The 12,509-nt window shown below is 35.1% G+C and overlaps 1 protein-coding gene across 3 annotated transcripts in view; it reads right to left on the bottom strand.

Moving 5' to 3' along the window:
• Positions 1–5,012: 5,012 nt before the first annotated feature.
• The window catches only part of LOC114338869 (uncharacterized), a 456,134-nt gene continuing 448,637 nt past the window's right edge, over positions 5,013–12,509 (bottom strand). For all 3 annotated transcript variants that reach the window (XM_050649556.1, XM_050649555.1, XM_050649557.1), the window contains exons 15-16: positions 7,358–7,474; positions 5,013–5,248 (exon numbers count right to left, since the gene is read on the bottom strand). In XM_050649556.1, coding sequence (XP_050505513.1) covers positions 5,096–5,248; positions 7,358–7,474 — 270 coding nt within the window. In that variant the 3' untranslated portion in view covers positions 5,013–5,095. The remainder of the gene's footprint in view (positions 5,249–7,357; positions 7,475–12,509) is intronic.

The following is a 12,509-nucleotide window of genomic DNA, read 5'->3' as shown; positions in this document are numbered from 1 at the left end:
TTCGAAAAGAACGTCGCATGCAATTCCCGTCGCTTGCCGGTGCCTGGCACGCATAGTGTGAATTTAGTCCCGTGAAGTTCATAAGATTTTATGTAAAATGTATATTGCCGAGCCGATGCCTTGCCCATGCCGAGCACTTGCCTTGCATGATAGTGAGAATCAGCCTTATAGGTCAATAGACTCAGATGGCAAGACACGTGATACGCAGTATCGACAATCGCTTTATAAATAATGTGTTTTGGGAAAAGCCAGATGGGAGACGTAAGACAGGTAAGAGGGCCTAGAAAAAGGTGGAAAGATGTAGTGAGAGAATATCTGGAGAAAATGGGAGTGACACAATGGGAAATAGTGGCACAGGACTGACAAAGGCAACAGTAAACGAGGCAAAGACTCATGAAGAGTTGTAAGGCCATTGATGATGATGATGATGGGAATCCAATATCCGCCTCATACTCTTTGTTTTCGCATTTGTAATTTTATAATAAAAAGGGACTTGGCAACGTGGCATTGGAACGCAAATAAGGTGTTTAAATTTACTCCTGCATTTTCCCCGAATATCGCGTGGTGTAGTGAAATTTAAATACAAAGCAAGTGCGAAACGTAAATTATAAAAGTGAAGACGTTCTATTGGGACGAAAAAAGTGGAAATAGACAAACATAAACAGAACAGTGTTTTTTATAAGGTAACTATTGTGGTTGATAAATAATAAACATTGGAACACTACAAAAAGCTAAGGGGTCAAGCAGATAAGAAAACCAGTATACCAGAGGCGAAGTTCTGCTTGAATTTTAAGCAGTGTTGCCGGATTTAAAATAAAAACAACAATCTACAGAAAATAAAAATAAGAATACTTTCGAAAAATAAGAATATTTTTGGTGCGTGGATAAGTGGACACACCTCCGCGTGGTTGAAACGGGTGTGGCTCATTTTACGCTACGTAACAAAATAGTAAAATTATAATCTCTGAGATTGGATAAAAGCAAAGTCTTACGAACCGTCGAAGTGAGAAAGATTCTAACGCTAGCCTAGAGATTTAGAAAAATAATCCATAGTCGAAAAAAGATGGAGGAAATGATGAAAAAGATGAGTGAAAAATTAGATTGTATGGATAATAGAGGCATAAGAATAGAACAAAAACTAAATGAAGTGCAAAATGATTTACAGCTCATGAAACTGGAAATCGCAGAATTAAAAGCTGAAAATATAGCATTAAAATCAGAAAATAAAGTACACGAAAAAAGAATAGAAGATCTAGAAAGAGAGGTAAGAAAGAAAAATATTATAGTATACGGTATAACAGAGAAAGAAGGTGAACAAGAAAATGATATGATAAATGATATACAAAATATGGCAATTAAAATCCAAGTTCCACTAAACGAACACACAGACATAATAGACATAAAACGCGTTGGTATACAAAGAGATCCCCTAAGACAGTTACCGAGACCTATACTACTGGAACTTAAAATCGGTTCCAAAAGAACTGAAATATTGAACCAATCGAAAAGACTAAAAGGAACAGACATTTACCTAAGTGAAGATTATTCCAAGGAGATACAAGACCAGAGAAAAATACTGAAACAACACTTAAAGGAAGCAAGAGAAAGGGGTCAGAAGGCATCGCTAAATTATAATAAGCTAAAAATAACCGACAAAACATATACTGTGGAAAGCTTAGGATACAAGAGGACACAAAGCGAAACGATGAATACTAAAGCACCTCAAGGAAAACCCAGAGGAAGAACATATACTGAAAGATCACCAGGAGATGACGAAAATGAATCAGAAAATATGGCGAAAATAACCAAGACTGCAAATAATTCCGGCACAAAGCCAAAAAACTGAGATTGTATGTAAAAGTAGCACATAGTAAAGAACAAACGACTAGTATCACTAAAACATACCGGCAAACGAATATGGAAAACGCATTTATGGAATGTAAAGAGACTGTAAAGAAAATGGATGAAAACCTGAAGACGAAACTAGCACGAAAAAAGAACAACGAATCAAACATAAGAAAAAGAGATAGAAAAAAAAACCAAGAAGAAAAATAGAGTAAAAGTAGGAACCTGGAACGTTCAAACATTATTGAGACCAGGAAAAATGGAAGAGGTAGCAAGAGAAATGCAAAGATACAGAATATACATACTAGCACTACAAGAAGTACGATGGAAAGGAGAAGGAAATATCAAAAAGAAAAACTACACAATATACTACTCGGGAGAAAACAAGCAAGGGAAAAACGGTACAGCATTCATGGTTAACAGTAAGATTAGGGACAAAGTTATAGAATTTAAAGCGATAAATGGACGAATATCGTATATAAAAGTAGAAAACAAACAAGCCAATATGACAATCATAAACATATATGTACCCACAGAAAATGCACCAGAAAATGATAAAATTGAATTGTATGAACAACTGGAAGAATTATATGAAAGATTACCCAGAAATGATATAGTACTAATGGTTGGTGACTTCAATGCAAAGGTAGGCAACGAAAACCAGTATAAGGAAGTAGCAGGGAAAGAAACTATTCATGACGAGACAAACGATAACGGAAGAAAATTATGCCAACTAGCAGCAATAACAAACAGTTACATTATAAGTACAAACTTCATGCACAGAAGAGAGCATAAAGTAACATGGTTGATACCTGGCACAACAGATGGCAATCAGATAGATCACATACTAATATCAAAAAAATGGAAAGCAATAATGCACGATGTCAGATCATTTAGAGGAGCAAACGCGGACACAGACCATTTTCTAGTAATAGGAGAAATCAAAATGAAGATAATTAAAGCAGAGAGAACAAGACAAAACAAAAGAAGATGGAATCTGGAGAAGTTAAAATACAGGAACTAAGAGGACAATATGAGACAACCCTAAAGAAAACCTAACACAAGCAAATAACACAGAGGACATATGGAAAAATATAAAAGAATCCATTTTGAATTCAGCTGAAGAGGTGCTAGGACAGAGGGAAATAAAAAGAAGGAAAGAGTGGTTTGATGCAGAATGCGAAAACAAAATCAAACAGAAAAACCAAGCAAGAGATAAATGGATATCAACTAAAGAAGTGCATCATCGAAACGAATATAAAGAAAAAAAGAAAGCAGCCGATAATTGTTGCAAGAACAAAAAAAAACTGTGGATCGAAGAGCTGTTAAAGGAACTAGAAATGAATAGTAAAGACAGCGCCAAACTATTTGGATACCTAAAAGCTCAACAAAGAAAAGGCAGACCAGTAGTTAAAATTGACAATAGATCATGGGAAACACACTTCACAGAACTATATAGATGCAAAGAAAGCCCGGCAGAGGAGTTAGGCGCAATGGAAGACATTAGAGATAATGAAATAGGGATGCCAACACATGATGAATATTTAGCCATCATTCAAAGAATGAAACAGAAAAGAACACCAGGCCCAGATGCAATTCCCAATGAGCTCATTAAAAACGGAGGGGAAAAGTTATTAACAAGTATCTATAACCTAATAGTTAGAATATGGGAAGCAGAAGAAATGCCCGAGGATTGGAAAGAAGGCAGAATTATACCAATATTTAAGAAAGGAGAAGTAACAAACTGTAACAGTTATAGAGCAATATCTCTACTGAGTACAACATATAAAATTCTAACAGCCCTCATCAAACAAAAACTCAATCAATTCACAGAGAAAAAAATTGGGGACTACCAGCAAGGATTCAGAGAAGGCAGATCACTACAGATGCGATCCACATAGTTACACAAACAATCGAAAAATGCCACGAACACAACATAGAACTCCACATCCTCTTCGTAGACTTCAGACAAGCCTTTGACTGTATTGGATGAAATAAATTATTTATTGAAATGAGAAATCAAGATATACCAGCAAAATTAATCAGATTAACAAAAATGACCATGGATGGAGCTCGAGCCAAAGTAACAACAGAAGAAGGTAGCACAAAATCAATTGCAATAGAAACAGGGTGCGACAAGGCGACTCCCTGTCAACCACATTATTCAACATTGCACTAGAAGGAACAGTCAAGGCCAGCAAAATTAAAGGAACTACAGCCCACTCCTCAACACAAATAGTTGCATATGCAGATGATTTAGTTCTCATGGGAAGAGGCAAGGAAAGATTAAAAGAAGCAGTAACAATCCTGGCAAAAGAAGCACGGAAAAGAGGTCTAGAAATTAACGAAGGAAAAACAAAATATCTACTCTGCTCTAGAAGAGAAGATAACAGGATGAGAGAAATCAAAATAGAAAACTACACTTTTGAAAGAGTCCAACAATTTAAATATTTGGGAGTAATAGTGAATGGCCAAAACAAGAGAAGTGAAGAAGTAACGGAACGAATACTAACAGGCAACAAAACATACTGGAGATATCATAGGCTTATGAAGGACAAGAACTTATCCAGAAATACAAAACTGAAAATATACAGAGTTGCAATCAGACCAGTAGTTACGTACGCAGCTGAGACAATGTGCCTCACGGAAAAAGATGAAGAAAAATTGAGAATATTCGAAAGGAAAATCCTCAGACGCATCATGGGCCAGATAAGAATGGACAACGGAGAAATGAGAAGAAGAATGAACCATGAACTAAGAGACGTAATGAAGGGAGAAGATATAGTTAGATTTATTAAATCACAGAGGCTGAGATGGCTGGGACACATAGAAAGAAGGAAAAACGACCGACTGATCAAGAAGATCACCAGATGGAAACCGGCAACTGAAAGACCAAGAGGAAGACCCAGAGAGAGATGGGAGGACCAGGTCATGAGAGATATCAAAATTCTGGAAGTGAGAAACTGGAGGGAACTATGCACATATCGAAATGAGTGGAAGAAAATAGTATCGAAAGCCAAGTCATACAACAAACTTTGACAACATACAAGTGGAATGCGGAGTGATTCACCGCAATAAGCGAATCTGAGAGCTCTAAGTAAGAGCGGCAAACATTCCACCTGGAATGAAAAGCCCTGATGATGATGATGAATTTTATAAAAAAGGTATACACGTAAGGTAATATTTTATTGGAAAAATATTCAATGATTGCAAGTTTAGTACAAAAATTAAAATTTATTTATGATTTCAGTCAATTGTCTTTCAACCATGTTAGACTATGTCCCATGCCAGTATTTAGATTCTTTAGGAGAACGTATTTTTCCCCACACACTCCTTTATTGTCATCGCCGTCTATTGAGAAAACGTTTAGACCGGCCAATTGTTCATTTTTAACATATTCTCCCTAAAAAAATAAAGTATGTTAAACGAAATGGTCTAAAAAGAGGTTAAAAGGCAAATGTAAGGGTATAATAAAGATTAAAAGGATAAAACAACATAGCGAGTTTGCATAATATGAATTGTCCAATAATTTCTAGATCCAACACCGTGCAAAAAGTATTGGACGACGCGGCGTTGAGGGAAAGAGTGTTTCTTCTTCTTTTTTCTTCTTTTCCTCTTTTCCTTCTTCTCTCTTGCTAGTAGGCTACTGCCTGTTCATTGCCATCAAGTCTTCTCTAGACGATGAGGTCCAGCATTTTCGCCATCGTTTTGGTGGCCTACCCTGTGATCTTTTAGCTACTGGGTTATTCGTTTTTGCGCTTTTAACGTGTCTGCTGTCCTCCATTTACTTTATATGTTTGTTACAATATGGTCGCCTCTGTCTGACCCACCTTCCTATGTCCTGTATTCCACAGTTTTTTCTAATGTCTTCACTTCTATCACGTAGAGTTTTGCCTTGTATACTTCTTAGTGTTCTCATTTCAACTGTTCTTACCATTTTTGTAACGTTCTATTTGTGTCTGGTCTTGTTTCTGCCGCATATATTATAATAGGCCTTATTGTTGTTTTATATATTTTGACTTTACTTTAAGTACCTATTTTGATATTTGTTCTTCCATATCATCATACGATTTCTTTCAGGCATCCCGAGATTCCAGCTGCTTTCATTGTTTGTTCTCTGACCTCTTTTGAGAGATTTCCAGAGGTTGATATTTCCACTCCAAGATATTTGAAGTGATTCACCTGTTCCACAATTTTAGAGTCGATTTCTAATTTGCATCTTATCGGTTCTTTTGAAATTACTAGGCACTTAGTCTTCTCGGTGTTAATGAGCATATTTAGTTCTTTAGCTTTAGTATTAAATACATGCAGTAGCCTTTGGAGATTGTCTTCAAAATGGGCGATAAGGACAACATCGTCAGCGTAGCAAACGACTACTCTAAAGAATGTGTTACACATCTTAAATCCAGCTGTTCTGGAAAGGTTTTTTATTATATAGCCCATTATTAAATTAAATATGAAAGGGCTCAGTGAATCGCCTTGACGGATTTCTGTGTTTATAACTATGTCTTCTGTTGTCAAACATCCTACTCTTATATTTGTTTTATAGTAATACCGAGTTATGGTTTGTTCAACAGTAAATAGTTGAGTTTAATTAGTGCGGTCGTAAATATTATTAAATTTATCTGACCTGGCCCATTGTTAAGACCCACCCGGAGCGATAAGCAACCGAGGTAGACAGAGTTGGTCTTTTGACAATTAACACTGACGAGACGGTACTCCCATAATAAAGCCTGAAATAAATTTTACCTGAAACCGGGCCTTTTATACTATTATCGGTTAATACAGGATGTTTATAGTGGTAACTCATTGAACTCAACCATTTACTGTTAAACATACCATATCTGCAACCGTGAGGAGAAGAGACGACAGACGTTCGTTTATGCGGTGCAAGTGACCCCTGTTAGGGTATGTTCAGCGTTTTTGTTAACTCTGTTATACTGAACATTGTTTGTTAATATCGTGTACTAGGTTAATTATCCCATGGTTTAAGAACAAATACCCTCAAAAACGGTAAGCTGGAAATATATACATTTTGAAATGTTGAACGGGACATACATTTTGATTTTACTTTTAATTTTTTTCTGATTCTGATTTGTTCCGATTTAAGCAAAAAAATATATTGCTCTACGCTTCACACTTTCTTTCTAGTACGCAGTAATACCAGGCATCTGGTCAAATAAGTTTTGAGTTACAATGGCCACCTTTGAAAAAAGCAGTTTTGAGAAAAACGCTTTTGACACCTTTTATTTTCAATTTATTATTTGTTTTTCAATTCAAAAAGTGATGCACACCGGAATATGTTTCTGAATCGCGGAGTAATTTACAAAAGAGAAGGGAAACAGCTGCTGACCGCTACTCACTGCTCTTAAGCGTGCTTCCGAATTCCGATAATTTTGCTCCGATCCATCTGAAATTTTCAGAGAGTATTCTTAAAGTTATGTGGAATCTGTGCTGACCCTCTATGCCTATGTAGCTATTACTATACATAGCAATTTATTTGATTACTAACTTTAAGTCGCACTGCCTGTGGATCGTTGAAGCCAATCCAAAATGTGTCGTTGTACGAATATGGTGTCTTCGTTTCGTTATCCCACACTTTTGTAAAATCGGCGTGTTTTGTGCAGATCTGAAACAAACAAAATTCGATTTACAAATATTATAATTGTAGCAAATGTGGTTTATACATCGTTAGGAAATAACATTCAGTATGATGCAAAGATAAGGGATAAGTTCACTACGTCACAAACAGACGACTTTAGAAAAAAAATTAAGACAGGTCAATTTTATTGTTTGAATGACCATTCATGGCTTTATATATGTTGGACTTTACATCATAAGTATTGCCGTTTGATCTCTTCTAGTCGGACCAATTAACACAACTGGGACAAGGTTCAGCTGCAATGTTAAAACAGCTTCTGGATAGACAAAAAAAGGAAAATACATAATATATCGTTGCTTGAATGAGTTAGAGAATTAACTGGACTAACCACAACGTGAGTTTTTCATAACAGAAACTATATATAACAGAAATTGTACCAGAAAACAAGACTAATCAACAAAAGTGTCCACATCGGACACAAAAACTATGTCCAAAGTATGGCGTGTGTGTGTTATTTATAGCTTTAGCCAGAATAACTAGTAATCGAAGAGCAATATGAACATTCTTAAGATAGTGCAACTGAGTTTAAACTACGCTGTGGATTTCATGTACTTTTACATAATTAGACCCAGACAAAATCCTTTATAAGGAGAAACTTGAAAATAGTGCATAGTCATCGGCAATAAAACTGTATATCATCATCATTATCATACAGGCTTCTGCACCCAAAGTTGAACATAGGCCTCCCCTAATTTATTCCAGTTCTTTTTGTCTTGGACTTCCTGCAACCAATTCCCAGCAACCCTTTTGACGTCGGCGTCGTCTGTCCATCGTTTAGGTGGTCTACTTATACTTCTTCTGTCTGCTCGTGATATCCACACTGTAATTTTTGGGTCCACCTCACTCCCTTCTTTCTGGCTACATGGCCCGCCAAATTCCACTTCAGCCATGCTATTCGCTTTATGACATCAGTGACGCCTGTCCTTCTGATTTCTTCGTTTCTAACCCTGTCTCTGAACGAATCGCTCTTATGAACGAAGTTAAGGGAATACGAAAAGACCAGCAGAACTTTCAAGAGAAAATTCGCAACCTAAAAAAGAAAATTGTGAGTTGAAGGGAAAGGTAAATTTCCTGGAAAGCAGGATTGAAAAGATGGATAAACAATTTCGAAAAAAAACATTGTGATTAAAGGACATGATTTCAAAGAAAATGAGGAAATTAAAGATGCCACCAACTTCATAGCAAATCAATTGAATGTGAACGTGAAAATAAAAGATGTGCAGAAAATAAGAACCTCTCAAGGGAAACTGCCAGTGGCGATAGTAAAAATAGATACAATGAAGGATAAATAACTTATTATGAAGAACAAGAGTAAATTAAGAGGAACGCGCTACTTCATTGAAAGTGATCTAACACAAGCCGATGCCAGACTACAGAAAGAGTTAAGAGATATGGCGAGAGAAGGAAAAGGAAAAGGTAATGAAACGAAAGTCGTATATCAGAAAATATGTATAAATGATGAATGGTGGAAATGGAACCATAGTACCGAAAAATTAGAGAAAATGGAAAAAAACTAAGGCCAAACAAACACAGTGGACAGATAAATACGGAAACGAATAAGGCACGAAATATGATTATGATTATGATAGGGCAATGGAAGGTTAGCGGGACTTTTGAAGTAGGGGCACTAAAAAATTTACCAGATACATTGGAGAAATATGAGATAGATATTGCAGCTATACAAGCTGCATATTCTTCAACAGTGGAGACAATGAACGTATATTTGGAGTTGGTTTCCTTGTAAAGAAAATAAAAAAATATGAAAAAAAATTTTTTAAGAAACGCTTTTCTTTAGTTACGAGTGACTAAAATTAAAAATATTATAAAAAAATCAACTAAAAAGCAAAAAATAAAAAAAATTTAAAAAATCTAACGCATCCGTCAAAGGAAAGCGTGGCGCGTGTTAATCGAGTAAACGGTTTTCGCCCCATGCTTTTCTTTAACGAATGTGTTAGATTTTTTCATTTTTTTTTATTTTTTTCTTTTTAGTTGATTTTTTTATAATATTTTTAATTTTAGTCACTCGTAACTAAAGAAAAGCGTTTCTTAAGAAAATTTTTTTCATATTTTTTTATTTTTTACTTTTTAGTCTTACACTTTTCAAACATTAAAATATATCGTCATGTTTATTAAAATATGTATAAAACATATGATGTACTAACATGAAAAGTAGTCGGAATCGGCAAAAAATTTGAAATTTTATTGTTTATTAACGAAGCATAACGTAAACAATTAACGTAAAAAGCGAAATTATGTATTGTTCATATCATTAGCTATACAATCCGTAAAAGTTTCAAATTTTTACATTGTAAAAAACAATAGAATTTAAGCGTTTTCCATTAAAATCGTTTTTTTTTATTCAAACAATTAATAAACATGAAAAAATTTTTTTATTGACTATTCGTGTATTGTTCCTGCGAATGCATATGTCTGCAAATTTTCATTCATTTGCATTGAAGAAAAGGCAGTCAAACTAACGTCTAAAGATTTGACGCAAACTATTGAACTAAATAAAAGCGTTTAAAAATTGCCAGTCTGGTGATAGATTTTGAGGCAGTCACAAGCAGATTATGCAAAATAAGAATGAGGGGAAACTATAGCAAAATAACCCTTATAAACGTACATGCACCAACGGAAAATACAGAAGAAGATGTTAAAGATAGCTTTTATGAACAGTTAGAGTATTCGTTCTACAAATACCATCATATGACACAAAAATAATTGTAGGAGATTTCTATGCCAAGATACGACCAAGGACGTATACAAACAAATAATAGGGGGAAAAAGTTAACATAGGGAGAGTACCCTGAATGGAAAAAGAGTACATAATAGAATTTGCTTTCGAACACAATATTTCGACCACAAATAAATTCATAAAAGTACCTGGGTATCACCAGATGGACAAACAGTTAATCAAATAGATCATTTGCTAATAGAAGCCAAACATACGAGAGCCATAAAAGATAGCCGAAGTTATAGAGGTGCAGATGCAAATTCTGATCACTTTGTGGTCAAAGTCAAAATGGAGCAAATAATTCCCACAATTCATAAGACTAGTTGTACAAAAATGAAAAGATATAACGGTGCACTACTTCAGAATGAAGAGGTTAAGGAAAATTTCAAGCAGCAAATTGAAGAGAAAGTAGAAAGCCAGACAACAGTAGATGATATAGAAAGCAGATGGGTGCAGCTAAGGGGAAACATTCAAGAGGCAGCTGACTCAGTATTATTAAGAAAAAGACAAAGTAAACAAACAGACTGGTATGATGAAGATTGTAAAAAAGCAATTAGGGACCGAAATAAAGCCAGAATAAACAGCATAATCAGAAATAGTGAAGAAAGTAAACAAGCTTATGCTGAAAAAAGACGGGAAGCAAAGAAGATCTGTAGAAGAAAGAAGCGGTTAAATCTAGAGCAGAAATTAGACCACATTGAAGAAGATTTTTTAAATAAACAAGTGTGGAATTTCTACCAAGAAATAAAATGAGACCGAACCCAGTACAAAACCACATCAAGATATTATAAAGACGAAGAGGGAAATCTGATAGGTGGAATAGATGAAAAATTAAGAAGATAGACCAATTATTTCGAGAACATATTATGCACAGACGACCAAGATGGAATACAGCAAATAATGCAACTACCACATGAAGAAGAAAGAGACCCAAATGTGAATGAGGAAGTACCTACCAAGAAAGAAATTATAGATATCATAAAAAACTTAAAAACAACAAAGCACCGGGAGAAAACGGTATCACTGCAGAGTTTTTAAAAGATGGTGGCGAAGGACTTCAAGAAGAAATCACTGAGTTAATATGTGAAGTGTGGATCAAAGAAACAATACCCAATCAGTGGAAAGAAGCTATCCTATGTCCTGTACATAAAAAAGGAGACGTTACAGAATGTAGAAATTACAGGGGAATAGCTCTACAAGATTACAGTATATAAGATTCTGGCCATATTAGTTAGAAATAAAATTAAAACAAAAGTTGAAAATTGTCTAGCTGAATATCAAGCGGGTTTTAGAGCGCACAGATCGGTAATAGACCAAATATTTGCAATGAGACAAATTTTATCTAGCTCATATAAATTCAACCTAGCATTAAATATGTTATTTATTGATTTTAGACAGGCATACGATACCATAAAAAGAAGTGAAGTATATGTAAATCATCTTGGAGGAGATTACTAACTCAGTGAGCTTTATTAGTGGACTGTTTAGCATAGGGTGAATTTAAAATAGAATAAAAAAAATAACAGTAAAAAAACCAGACCTTAAAGTAAATTGTAATAAAAATATTTCCTACCTTGTCATTTCTCGTTGCACAAGCTGGAGCAGGCCTGCTATTTTTCGTACTGCTATTGCTGAGTAGTATAAAGTATAAATCACTCGCGAGGACTATATTGAGTTTCTATACACTTTTCGGAATGATTGTAAGTGACTGTTAACCAAGAGAGTTGGTTGGCGAATTGTCTTTTTAAAATGAGGCGAGTAGGCAGGTAATTACATACAAAAAACTTTAAGGTTTTTACTTGAAAATAATGATAAAAATTAATACATACTCACTGAATTAGGTATTGGCCTACTCGTATATACGGGGTGTCCCATAATATTGAAAAGAAAATGAATTAAAATATTCTTTACAAAAACAAGAAAATTAAAAATTGTTATTCCTACTTATGTGGACGAACCACAACCGCCCACCACAATACGCAGTATTGTTACGGCTCAAAAGGCAAAGGACATAATTTTACTATAGAGCGTTTATATATACCACTATTAGTTTTCACTGTGGCCACTCTAACTATACCATCAGATCCAGGATGAACCTCAATTATACGGCCCAAAGGCCATTGTAGCGGGGGAATATTATTTTGGCGGATTACCACTAAGGTACCTAGTTGGACGTTTGGAGACGGAGAATTCCATTTAGCCCTTTGATGAAGAGTTTGGAGGTACTCCTTAGACCACCGTTCCCAAATCTGTTGGTGCAACTTATTT

This window comes from Diabrotica virgifera, chromosome 4 (genome assembly GCF_917563875.1).
Source record: "Diabrotica virgifera virgifera chromosome 4, PGI_DIABVI_V3a".
Lineage (NCBI taxonomy): Eukaryota > Metazoa > Arthropoda > Insecta > Coleoptera > Chrysomelidae > Diabrotica > Diabrotica virgifera.
The sequence above is the reverse complement of the archived record's forward strand: the minus strand, read 5'-3'. Positions and strand labels throughout refer to the sequence as shown.